Raw genomic sequence first — 13,012 nt, 5'->3', positions numbered from 1 at the left:
CTCTGAAGTTAATCCACAAAGGAATTGGAGAAGAACCTTTCTCTGAGAGGAGCAGCTTTTGTAGCACTTGAGGAAGTAAGCAGGCCAACCCAAGTGCACATTGTGGACAGTAGGAAAGCTGAACATATCAGTAGCTGAGCAAATTCAGAGTTCAAATACTGCCTAAAGCATGACTGGTGAGAACATCTCGGCAGATGGGGAAGCATCAGAGCATGTGGGCACAGTGAGGACATTGCAGCCTCAGCTGTAGAGCTAGAGGAACCTTGGTACAGAAGGAGGAGGAACTGGGCTGGGCGGCAAAGAAAGGTGATTTCTGACGTGACGGAGAAAGAGCCAGTTCCCTACTGGTGATCACTCTGTGCTAGTTTTTACCATCACAAGGGATAAGAGGAAAAGATTGGGGTGGAGGTGGAGAAAGAGAGAGAGCCCCTGCTGAATTCACAGCAAGAGGAATCCTGTGCTGGAGAAGCTAATGGGAGATAACAACCAAAACTTCAAGTGATGCCCAAACGATTGAACCAAGAGGGCTTGGGTAGGTATAGCCATCTTCAGACTTAGTGTATGCATCCTCAAGAGACACTTCGCTTATGTATCTCCCAGCTCCAAGTAGAGAGCAGAGAAAATTGATGATGTGGTTTCCTAATCTATTACCCCGACAGGGAATTAGATCCAGAGGGATGTTTTGTTCTCTTATAGGACTGGGTGGTTGAGGGCTTATCAGCAGGTACTAAGGATACAACATCTTGTGTCTGCTTCAGAGTTCGTTTATAGTTGAATATCAAAAGTAATTTCCCTCAATGTCCCTGTATAGCATTATAAATTCATAGCCATGTTTTTCAGAAGGGAACAGCTTGCTGTCCTCTGTAACCTCTCACTCAAAAGAGGGCTGTCACCCACATCTGGTCAGAACATAGTAGATCAGGTTGCTAGGGCTTTACATGACCAAGTCTTGAAAGTGTCAGAAGATGCAGATTATACCATCTCTCAAAATCACAATATCTTTACACATTCATTGAGCGACCCTGCTACTGTCTCTTTTAGTGATGAGGATACACAGCTTCTTTGGGAGATTTCATTCTTCTGAAAAGTCTTTGTGGTTTTTTCCAATAATATATTTTTAGAAAGTAAGTTCTGGCAGAAAAAGCAGTGGGCATATGACTAAAAAATTAGTTCTTAAAGCCACATTCAGTTTTTCTCCTCCTGATTAATCCCATTGCAAGTAAAACTTCTGCTCATTTAAAGACCTCAGCTCACTCATGTATTTTAATAGGGGCATCAGAGAAAAGCTAAGACTTGAGAGAAGTGTGAAAAATAGCATATGCAAGTGAAAGAGATTACTATTGAATCTGGCAATCCCAGCTTTGGTTTTAAGAACTGTGTGTGTGTAAGAACTGGATTTAAAAAAAATAAATTTGTTACTTATAATGACATCACACTTCTTGATGTCTCAGGTACACCTTTGCTGTTGATATCATATGTTCTGAGTGTCCTATCTGCTTCCCTGAGTCTTTGCCCACCAGAAAAAGCCTGAAGACAAGGGACAGAGCCTGGTCTGTTATTGAAGTGTTGATATCTGCAAAGTTGCCACATAGAGTTGTGTTTTGTCTAGTGTGAAAATGGATCCAGTAGGTACGGAACTGAAAGTTCCAGCTCATTTCAAATAGGCCACCACCAAGCATTCACTGAGATTTGTATTTAACATCTTTGGAAGTCCTCATCATTCTCAGCACAATGGATTACATGACTGAACTGCAAGTGATGAACACATGTCTAGCTTGCTGGTTTTGTTCTGCTAGTGTTTGCTGACAAATCTGATTTTTGAACTGCTTTTTGAGGGGAGCACTGCTGGAATTAGCTCACTATTTATAAGCTATTTGGGTTATAGGGGATTGGTATTATCCCTAAAAAAGGGAGAGACTGTCAAAATAAGTGTCAACCTATCCTTTTCTTCTTCTAGAAGTGCTTAGATTTGGATCTTCCTTGAAATCAAAAGAGCAGCCTGTGTCAGTATATTGCTCTTTACTCTTTATTATATATTAGATTTTGCTAAGACACCGCATCTTTCTGGTATGTATGAAATATTCCTTGTTTTAAGAGTATCCACAATTCTTTTGAACATTTTCATTTTCTCAAGCATTTCTTAGATCTCCCTTGGCTTTATCCTGTTGAATCTTCAGTGTAGCTTCATGACCAATGTGGCATAAGCTCAGCAGTCCTGGCCGCATTTTAGTCGGCTTCTTTCTCCACCTGAGATGTTGCAGTAGACCTTTTTGGTTACTGCATGAGAGCTTTTCTTTTTGAAGAGAAACATCTAAAATTTGTATGAAACTATGATTATTCAAGTATTAATTGATGACATTTTATATGTGGACCATTGCAGTATGGCATGCTTAGAGTCTTTCATGCTACAATACCACGTTAGTTCCAGGAACTCCTGAAGGATTCCTGAGCTTCCATCTCAGTAATATTCAAATCTTGGCTTGACTTTAAAATGCTCTTGTGCTATACCTACGCACTGACAGCTGTGGTCAGAAACACACCACTGGACTTCAGAGTGTCTGCCAACATCTTGCCAGCTGTCTGTAATTTTGATTCTTTTGCAGGGGGTGTCCAGGTTACAGTCATAGGTAAGGTACATTTAGAGAGACAAGGCATGTGCAGAGCTGTTCACATATCTAATATTAGACCTTCAGATGCTCTCTGTGTAGAAGAGGGAGAAGGCTAGGCTTCTAATTGGGCGTGTTTTAAAACATCCTAGAGGGATTTCAGTGAGCATGGACTATATATTAAACATTATGTGTACTTTTTTTTATATAGATGTATGATATACGCATGTCTGCTTATTTAACTAGCTACACATTTAAAGTCAATAGTGAAAGTGCAGAAGCTTAGCTCCAATGAAATCAGTAGAAAAAAAAATATCATTCACAGTTTTGTATGCTTAAATTATATGAAATTACATGAAATAGTGTGCTACTGAAGATGCATTACTGAAACCTGGTTTAAAAACTTATTGTAAAGTATGCATAGGCACTGTTAGAAATCATTACTCTTTCTGTGGGTGTCTCAGAAAACAGGATAGGCATGCAACATGAAACGGTCTTAGGAAAATATTGTGACCGTCATTATTTTGGCTTATACTTTCTCAGGATACATCCATTTACCTGCTCCCTAGAGGACTGAAATGTTTGGCTTGCCTTCCAGCGTGATACTTTTTTTCCTTCAAAGGTTCATTTGGTTCTTGAAGAAAGTCTCATCATATATCATGTGATCCAAAGACTATGACAAGTCCAGAAGACTCTTTTGCAATATTGTAATAAAAAATAGTTACAGGAGGAAAAAAACAAGTATGACTTTGTCATTGTAGTTCAGCCACCCAACACAAGATTTAATACAAAGGGGATTTGGGAAGTATGCAGAACTAACGTGCATGCCCATTTTCATCACTTTTGCATGGCATTTCAGTTTTCAGAACATTGTGAGCTGCTTGATGTGAATAGGTTTGGATGCTCTTCAGTTTCTTTGCAGCATGCAGAGAATATTTGCATGTGAAAATCTGCTGTTACAGCTAAAAACCCTGAAGGTGAATGAATTAATTTCACTGTCAGTGATAAAGCAAGGAAGAAAAAAACCAAGCATTGTATCAACAGTGTTTGCTGTGTGCCAGCCAATAAAAAAGCTCATCGTATGCCATATGCTGACCAATTGGAAACTAAATTTGTGCCATATGCCAAGCATTTGGAAACTTTGTTCAGTTTTGATGTGGCTATTCTGAAGTAAATGTGCATGAAAAAACATATGGGTTTTGTCAGCCAAATGTGTGACAGTGCCATTTCCAGACTGTGCCGTTCAATTGTGTTAATAAAACTAATATTTGTATTTTTTTCATTGAAGTGTACCTCATCAAGTGAAAAAAAGAACTCTTCCAGAACCCAAAGAAAATTCAGCCAAAAGCCACAATCTCCCTGCTTTTTGCTTTTTAAAACATCTTTTCCTTGATGGCTCTGTCTAGGCACTGAGCTGTCATTGTCATGCTCAGGTGGGATGCCCATTTTCTGCTGCTTCGTTCAAATCATTGTGCAAGTCCGACACTCCAGCTGTGGAAGTATGTATAAAAATAGTGGGCTGGCTCAAGACAGAAAGCAAGGGGGTTTGCCAGGCCACTCTCATGTGCAATGCTGTTGTCGCACAACATTCATCAGTCTCTTGCTCCTAATGTTCATTCAGCATGCCATGGACTTGCTTTTTATTTTCTTTCTATAAGGCACTTTGCTCTCGTTTAGAGGGAAGATCCTGAGACGACTCCATTGTTAAGTGAATCTCTTTCTCCCATTGTTCTCTCCACCAGTGAGTGCCAGTGAACCCGAACCAGAGACAGAGACAGAACCAGAACCAGAGCAGGAGGCTGAGGCCAAGCAGGGAACGGAGACACCCAAGGAAGTAGAGACTACAGAGGTGGGACCAGAGAGTGAGGTGGAGCAAGGACCAGAGAGAGAGCCAGAAGAAAGTGCAATACTCAGTGAAAAAGAGAGGCAGAATGAGGAAGTGAATGAAAAAGACAACTGCTCTGCATCCAGTATATCCTCAGCAAGCAGCACTTTAGAGAGGGAAGAGAGAGAGGACAAGTTAACCAGTGACAATGAAACTGGTAAAGTGAAGCTTTTTCAATAATGAAGGGTTTCTGGTGGAAAAAAAATGTTAAATTAGCAGCTGTGTTGTTGTGTTAATTAGCTAATAAACCCTTTGCACCTGTCTAAGAATTTCCTTACCATAGCCAAGTCTGGTCTACTCTCTGCTTGGAAATCCACAGACTTCAGTGGTGTTTCTATGTTTGAGGGACAGTAAGGCCTTGATGAAATGAGGTTTCTTTTGATTCGAGACCATTTTCTTTCCTTAAGATTAATATTTTAACTATTGAATCATCATGTTGCAGCAACTTGCATCTCTAGCTCCCAAAGAATTTATTTGGACTTTCTACACATAAAATGATGAGATGAGGGGCTGTGCTGACATGATTTGTCATAAGATTCCAGATACCTTTCTCATCCTTTTAGTGGAAGAGGAAGAGCAATGAGGGCTAGGATGTTTGTTCGTTTCCTCCAGTTCTCCCATCTTGGTTAGGCTTCAGAAAGCAGAGGGGGATACATAGAAACTGCTGAAGATAGGTCTGGGCTGTCCATCTTTAGCTCATGTGAAGGAGGCACACAAAATAGACCTTGTCTGGAAAAGACCAGTTCCTCCGTGACCAGTGGTTCTGGTCAGTTATGCCACCAGGCACCTGTAAAGGCCCAGTCTTAAGAACCATTTTTCTGCCTGGAGATATAACGACAACCAGAATTTGTTATGCAGCCCAAGCAGGGAGGGAGTAAAAGACAGATTTTGACCTTTGAAGATTAGTTACTCTTTTCCCCTTTTTATAGGGAAGTACAGGAATGTAATGTACTGAGGGCATTTGGTTCCTAAGTTTCCTTAGGGCTGAACAGTGGAGTTCATTGTCCTAAGTTTTCTGCATTCTAGGAAAGAAAAAAGAATTGCTTTACAATGTGAAATTGTCTTGCACTTTCCTGAAAGAAGAGGTATAACTCTGAATCACAAGGATTACCTCTCAGAGATAAACTGTCAGATTGTACTGTTCAAGTTTAAACCCTCTCACTATTTTTTCTGGGAAACATTAAGTTAATTTTATTCTAAATTTAAGAGCTAGCTTCTTTTCGTCTCATTTTCATCATCAAGATTGAGTTACTTAAAATGCTATTGTACTCTTAAAGAATTTAGATGGATATATATGCATGAAAGAGAGGGGAGATATGATGGATGAAGGATGTTGTTACACTGTGGCATAGTCCAAGTGCTAGTAAGGGAGAACAAGTTACAGGTTTTTTCCCCTCATCTTAGTCTGTTACCAATCTGTTACCACTCTAATTAAGTGTGTATGTACTTTTTGTTAAAAGCTAAGAAATGTACCCTGTTACTGAAAAACTGACATCTTAAAATTGACCTGTTACCAGTAGGCCAAAGATTTATTAGGTTGTGCTATGTAGGAGGTCTCATGTAGTGAGCTGTTTGCTCTTTAGCGGGTGAGGAGATTCAGAAAGAAAATAAGAGTGCTTTCTCCATCAGTTCTCACATTCCCAACAAGCAGTTTCCTATGAGGTGGCCCACTGGTTCTGCCCAGATGCATACAAAGGACTAAAGCCTTTGGTCCTGGCTCCTCCTTTGTTAGTCATCCTGCTGAATTTGGCTTCCAACAGGTCTTGTTTCTCCAATAGTACTTCAAAGCTTTACCTTTGGAGAGAAGGGCAGACGAGGCCAGCAAGGTAGCAATAGTCTTCACAGCAATAATCTTTGATCAGTTAGGTCAGATGCAGGGAGACTTGAGGAGCACAAATTAGAGAATGTGTCTGGGGGAATTTTGATGAGTGGTTTTGCAAAGGGATTAAATCCTGGAAGATCCCAGCTGGTGAAACTGAGAGTGAGTAGGTCATGTAGGATTTGTAGGAGAGGTCCTGGGAGAAATCTTGAACATCTTTGATGGAAAGGCTGGGAGAGCCTCAGCTGGATAAAATATATGGTGTGGGGAAGGAATTGCCTAGTCACATTGTCCAGTGAAACTACCTCAGAGACAAACCAAAGAAACTACCTCAGGTGACAAATCTTGGTGAGAAAGCAATCCCTTGGAAAAAGTCTGAGGAAAAGTAAACAGGTAATGGAAGCAGTCAAGCCTCCAGCAGGAAAGTAGAAGGAAACAGTTTTGGAGGTTGTATCCATCACTGAAAAAAAGTCCTTTTGTCTGGGGTTAAACCCTTGGACTCATTTTAAATGTGGTTTAGAGTAGAGGTGAAAGTCATTGCTGTCCATATGCCTTGTGCGGTGAGACCTGTCACACATTTTAACATGATGTTATTTTAAAGGGGCAGGGAGGAGCTGGGGATCTAGATGTGGATCTCACCAAGGGGGCACCTTCTCAGAGCACAGGGCTAGAGGCTGTGGTAAGAAAGCAACTCTGTTGACAAGGCAAGCCATAAAAGTTACTTAAAACTCTAAAGTATTGAAAAAGTTGGGAGCATAAGGGGAGAAACAAAGATAGAATGGAAGTTTAAAAGAAAGGGCAATTGACAGGTATAAAAGAAAATCTTTAACCACAAGGGGCCAAAAGGAAGGCAGGCTAGCAATCAAAATAAAATGTGTCTAAAAATTAGAGTTTACATAAAGACAATGGACAACGGAAGGAATCCCATACAGGAAATACAGTAATTGGGAAGAATTATCTTTCTCCATGTTTAATCACTTCATTTGATGACATCTGGAAAAAGCGGCACCATAACTTTTAGACACATTACCCACATTGGTTAGCAGTATTATGTTCAGGGAAAGGTAGACGCAGAGACACTTACATCATTTATTTTTACAATTTGACCACTCAAGTTTATTATTTATAGTGCTGTCTCAAACATGGTATTTTGCAGATTATTGTTGAAAAAAAGCAGTAGTCAGAAAGATGAAGCTTCGTTACAGTGACATGTCAAATGGTTGTGATGTGGGAAGAAGGCCATTAGGCTTTCAATGCCATCATGTATTACAGGGAGAGTAACAGCATTTTCTAAACCTTTTTATAAAGGTGCTCATATTCCTGGAAATATCTTTTAAAAACTTGCTTATGCTTATACTCACTGAGTTGCCTTGAGAACTGTACCCTGGGTGTGAAGCCTGCTCAAGATTCAAATAGTCCGTGTTGTGAAGGTGGCCCAGGTACCCAGCCAGAAGGTCTGAGGAACAGCCGTTTGTGAAAGCTCTCCTCCCCTCACCAGTAAGCAGTTATATGTTGACCTTGACATCAGGCAGGAAAGATCTCTTTGATAAGGAAGTTTTCCTTGGGTGGTTCGAGTTTATGGGCAGGTGAAAAGTATGATGATAACCTATTTTGTGCCATCGTTATGATATTTAAGCCCCAGCCTGGTTTACTAAAGGTTCTGAGCATTTATGCACTGTATAAAATGAGCTGGGTTAGCAAGTCCAAAGTGAAACCAGACAGATTTCAGGAGAAACCTGAACCTTGATATCTTGAGTTATGTAGTCCCTCTTAAGATACACCAATTATTTTCTGCTCCCACTCCTTTTTTGAGAATTACTCCCAGCCCATCAAGATTGGGCCATATATCAGCACTGTCACTTATTTCAAATTTGTCAAAGCTACTGCTTGCCCAGTTTCAGATTAATTGTGTGTTGTCCTCCAGTTATTTTCTGGTGGGTTGAAGAGTGTTCTGGGTGCTCTGGGTGCCTCCCCTTGACTCTTTCCACCTGTGTGTGTGTGATTTCAGGTCCATGGTCGCAGACCATTCAGGATGCTGGTGTGAATGAGCAGTGCAGCAACATCCTCAACAACAAGCGGTTTATGCTGGACATGTTGTATGCGCATAACAAAAAGCCCAAGGATGAAGAGGAGAAGGAGCTGGAGGCGAAGGAGGAAAAGAAGGAGACGGAGGAAAGCGAGGAGTCACTCACTAGCCTAGCCAGTAGGATCTCTATCCTTCAGGCCACAAAGCAGGCCAAAGATGAAAGTGTCAAAAAGATGGAAATTGGAAATCTGGACAACCAAGGCAGCGTGAAGGCCTTTGCAGAAAAATTCAACAGTGGTGAGCTGGGCAAGGGGACAGCCGTGCCTGAAGATGAAATCATTGAACAGGTCCCCGAAAAAACGCCAGCACAGCCAAAGAAGGAATCTGACTACATCTGGGATCAGCTCATGGCTAATCCCAGAGAACTTAAAATCAAAGACATGGATTTTACAGACTTGGGGGAGGAGGATGATGTAGATGTGTTGGACATGGATATGGGTCCCGGGGACTCCCTTGTTCCCCCTCCTCCACCTCCACCTTCTTTTCTGGGTTTGCCTCCTCCACCACCTCCCCCGCTGTTTGGATGTCCACCTCCACCTCCACCCTCTGCTAATTTATTGGCTCCTCCTCCGCTGTTCAGCACTCCTCAGGGTTTAGGGTCACCCCAGATTTCTAGGGGTCAGCCAGCATTTATAAAGAAGAAGAAAACCATCCGTCTGTTTTGGAACGAGGTACGGCCGTTTGAGTGGCAGTGCAAAAACAACAAACGCTGCAGAGAATTCCTGTGGTCGAAACTGGAACCCATTAAGGTGGACACTTCCAAACTGGAGCATCTCTTTGAGTCTAAATCCAAGGAACTGCCTGTCACAAAGGTAAAGCTCATATTCAGCTTGTTACTATTTTGCTATTGTATTGGTATTCATTCTGACTTAAATCTAGGTGATTTATGTTGTTTATATGAAAACAGTGGAAATTACTGGATGTGTTTCTAGCTTGGCCTATGACAGAAGATATTCCATGGCCTAAAACTAGAAGATGAGCCTAGGGTGTTGTACATTCCAAGCTGCCCTTCTGTCTCAGGTCTACCAGTTATGGGGTATCACTTCAGATGGGGAATACCAACAAAATTATACCTTTACTTGTTTGTAGCTGAGTGCCAGACCAGGTATTGAAATTGGAAATATTTTCTGTTACATTAATATAAAGGTCATGGCATGATGATTCATATCTGTGTATTTGACAGTTCTTCACTTGGTAATATTTTCCTAATCTTTATGTGGAAAAGTTAAGAGTATCAAACTGGATCTGCTGCAAAGAGCTTACACATGTGCTTTGTTCTGAAGGATCAATTTATCAGCTGGACCAAGTTTACAGCTAAAATCTTCAGGGGTGTTGGGTTTTTGTTTTATACTAGCGAACAAGCCTATTTAAAATCCTTAATTTGGACAATGTGGTTATCCAAATTTTAGGATAAAGCTGGCACAGGAAATACCTTTGTAGCTAGGATTCCCTCTTCCTTAGTGTTGTTATAAATTAAATTCACAAAGTCTGGTGACATGGCTGTTTAACATTAGACTCAAAAGCAAAAGGAAGACTTTTATACTTACATCTAGTAGGAATTTGAAGTAGCATTAAAAAAGTTATTAGCTTGAACATTTGTTTTTCATGGCTACAAAACCTCTTTTTCTCCTAAGCAGTAACCAGTATCAGGGAAACAATAGGTTTTTTCCAGTTAAACTTCTAGTGAAACTCTCTTACTTAAAAAAAAAAAAAAAAAAAAAGAAAATAATCACGTGTATGTATTCTCTGTATGCCTATATGTTTTATAGTGACGTAAAAAACAGTCAGTACCTTGAATATTTTGCTTCTCTCTGGCTGGCAGAAGTTGTTATATATATTATGGATCATATATTATTGTTCGCTTTTACTTCTCTTTGGCTGGCAAAAGTTGTTACATATATTATGTATCATATATATTATTGTTTGCTTTTAATCTGGGGAGACTGGATGTCTCATAGTGTAAGTTCTTCATGTCACTTGTCTGGGTTATTAAGTCAGAATTTTCTGATAGGCGTTCTTGATCTTCTGGGCCAAGTGGAAACATTGCAATTTGAACAACCAAGCACCTCATTAAATACCTAACAAACAACAGGTATATAAATAGATGGCTCGTGTAGATAGTGCCATCTCTGTTCTTAGCTGAATTTTTTGAGATACAGAGGCATGTAGATCTGAAACATATGGTGGAGCAGCTCTAAAAACACATTCAGCTGATTGTTCATTTGGCCGATGCTGAGATTATTTTTTCTCTCTAATTCCTTTTCTGCTGAGGAAGGAATGCTGGTGACGTCGTGGTGTGTTACTCCTCATCTCTCCCCCTGTAAATACAAATCTGCCACAGATGGTTTATAGATGGAAGGAGTAAGAGCCTTTTCTTAGATCCATAAAACATTTAATTCCTCGAATTGAATGTGGAATGATGACATATTTGCCATTGCCAAACTTTAGCTTTGTGCTAAATGCCAGTATTGTAATGGATCACTCTGATTCTTAATCTTTTATTCTCACTCAAAATTATCGTAAAATGTTAAATTGTTGGAATTTTGACTTGTTTACTTTTCCAGTCGTTCACCATGTACGTTCCCAAACTACCTTTGGCCATTTTCCCTCCCTCACACTTGCTTCCCAAACCTGACTGATGCTTTGGCACAGCTTTTGGCTTCTGGCTGGAAGATGAGCGAGCAGGTTTCTTTGAAATTAGTGCAAGTCTGAGGAATGATTTAGGTGACTGCTTTCCTCTTGGAGACTAATAACTGCTCTCTGCATGAGACATTATACTTTTGGCTCTTTCCACTCCATCCCATAACACAGACATAGAAGCCTCATTGTCTCTGTAGACAATGTAGAGACAATGGTGACTAAGGAATACCATAGTGGAAGTCTACCCAGACTTCTGAGACTCCTGCCTGGTTTTAGTGAATACCAGCAAATCGTCCAGGATAGGAGATGGTCTTTAGATCAAGTGAGAGTGGGAGTAACTAAGCAGACCACTGAATTCGTAAAAGACTTGAGGTTTGGTATGAAGATTGCACTCAAATTAGGATAGCTCTCGCTTTTTCCAGACTGCTTGGTTTATTTCCAGGGACTACATTCCCCGTTGTGTCTAGTTTCTCCTGTCCAATGGCTGCAATCCAAAACAGGTTTATTCTATAATATCGTAAAGTCTGACTCACAGCTCAGTTGGTTCAGCTGAAAAAAAAAGATCGTAGAGCAACAAATCAAAAGTCAAATCTCCAGATTTCATAGTAATAGATGGAAGTAGCTGCATGGAAAAGGAGCAGTCCAGAAGGATGAGAGGAAAAGTAAAGTCAGGGTGTGTAGGGGGGGCTTGGCTCTATCTTGTGCATATGCTCTTTCATACAGCTGTAACCAATTTTACTCCAGTTTCTAATCCTTCACTGTGATTTCCACAACACACAGCTATAAACAGCTACTTCCTGGCTCATGAGAAGTTTTTCATTAAACACAATAGGCTGCAATAAAATAAAGTGGATTTTAAATTGTAGGATATAATATGGGAGTTTGCGGGGGGAGATTAGTGATTTTAGGAAAAACTTGGGCCACACTGGACAACTTGCACATTGATTGCAGTTAGTGGAGCAACTCTAGTTGCAGAACGTTTATTTTCTGGAATAGAGGACCACAACATTATATTTGTGAATAGAAAGAGAGTGATCAGGTATCCCCTCCAAGCCAGTCTACAATTTCTTTCCTTCTTACTCCGCCAAACAAAGCGAGTATTTTGGCAAAACACTTCAAAGTGCTTGTTTTTCTGTGAAGAGAAATGAAAACACACAGACACTACTGAATCAAATGTTGTTGTTAAACCCTTCTGCCATCCACTTGGTTCTCATTTTAAAGTATTATTTTGCTGATACCCTGTGGGATATAGTGATCTATCATGTGCCCACAGACACCAGTAGGAGGGAATAATTAAATAATGTATTTTCATGTACACATGTATATACATGCATAGACACATACTCTTTTTGAAAACTTTTCTTGCAATTTGAATAAATGTTAAGACAACTCATAGATGTGGACCGGAATTTCTGAAAAATATTATATATATGTATCCTGGACAAAGTCTGTGGCAGCTGAGTGAATCCATTTTAAATACCCAATGCTAAATTCTTGGTAACTGACATAGAAATTACAAAATTGCATCTTACTATTAATGGATTGCCCATTTTTTTCTATACTACTAATGCAGATTGTTCTACAATTTTAAATGCAGGTGGTATTTCTGACTTGGTGCTTATATGTAATTAATTACTTATATGACCACTGGAAAAGTGATTTAAATTTTACTGCTTCCCATATTAATTAAAGCAAGGAGGTGTGTTTTAGACTATGTGCACATCAGACCAGGAATCACCTTATCTGGGATGGTAATGGGTTTTAAATAACCTATCTGGACTACCCAGCCTTCAATAGAGGCGACAGAGGCCAATTAAGTCTTGTAAAGACCTAACTTCAGAGATCTTTAGCAACCAGGGACCAGATTAGGAAAGTTAAAGCCCTGACAGAATTCAGTCTGGCCAGGGACATCAAGAGCAACAAGAAAAGCTTCTATAGGTACATTAGTGTTAAAAAGAAGACTAGGGAGAACATTA

At 40.1% G+C, this 13,012-nt stretch overlaps 1 protein-coding gene across 4 annotated transcripts in view; it reads left to right on the top strand.

The window, feature by feature from the left end:
- Positions 1–13,012, top strand: part of FHOD3 (formin homology 2 domain containing 3) — a 417,034-nt gene that overhangs the window by 341,133 nt on the left and 62,889 nt on the right. For 3 of the 4 annotated variants that reach the window (XM_056332746.1, XM_056332744.1, XM_056332743.1), the window contains 2 exons: positions 4,349–4,648; positions 8,319–9,208. In XM_056332746.1, coding sequence (XP_056188721.1) covers positions 4,349–4,648; positions 8,319–9,208 — 1,190 coding nt within the window. The remainder of the gene's footprint in view (positions 1–4,348; positions 4,649–8,318; positions 9,209–13,012) is intronic. The other variant, XM_056332745.1, reaches the window with a different exon arrangement.

The sequence above is a fragment of the Falco biarmicus genome, chromosome 3, assembly GCF_023638135.1.
Source record: "Falco biarmicus isolate bFalBia1 chromosome 3, bFalBia1.pri, whole genome shotgun sequence".
In the NCBI taxonomy this organism is placed as follows: domain Eukaryota; kingdom Metazoa; phylum Chordata; class Aves; order Falconiformes; family Falconidae; genus Falco; species Falco biarmicus.
The sequence above is the reverse complement of the archived record's forward strand: the minus strand, read 5'-3'. Positions and strand labels throughout refer to the sequence as shown.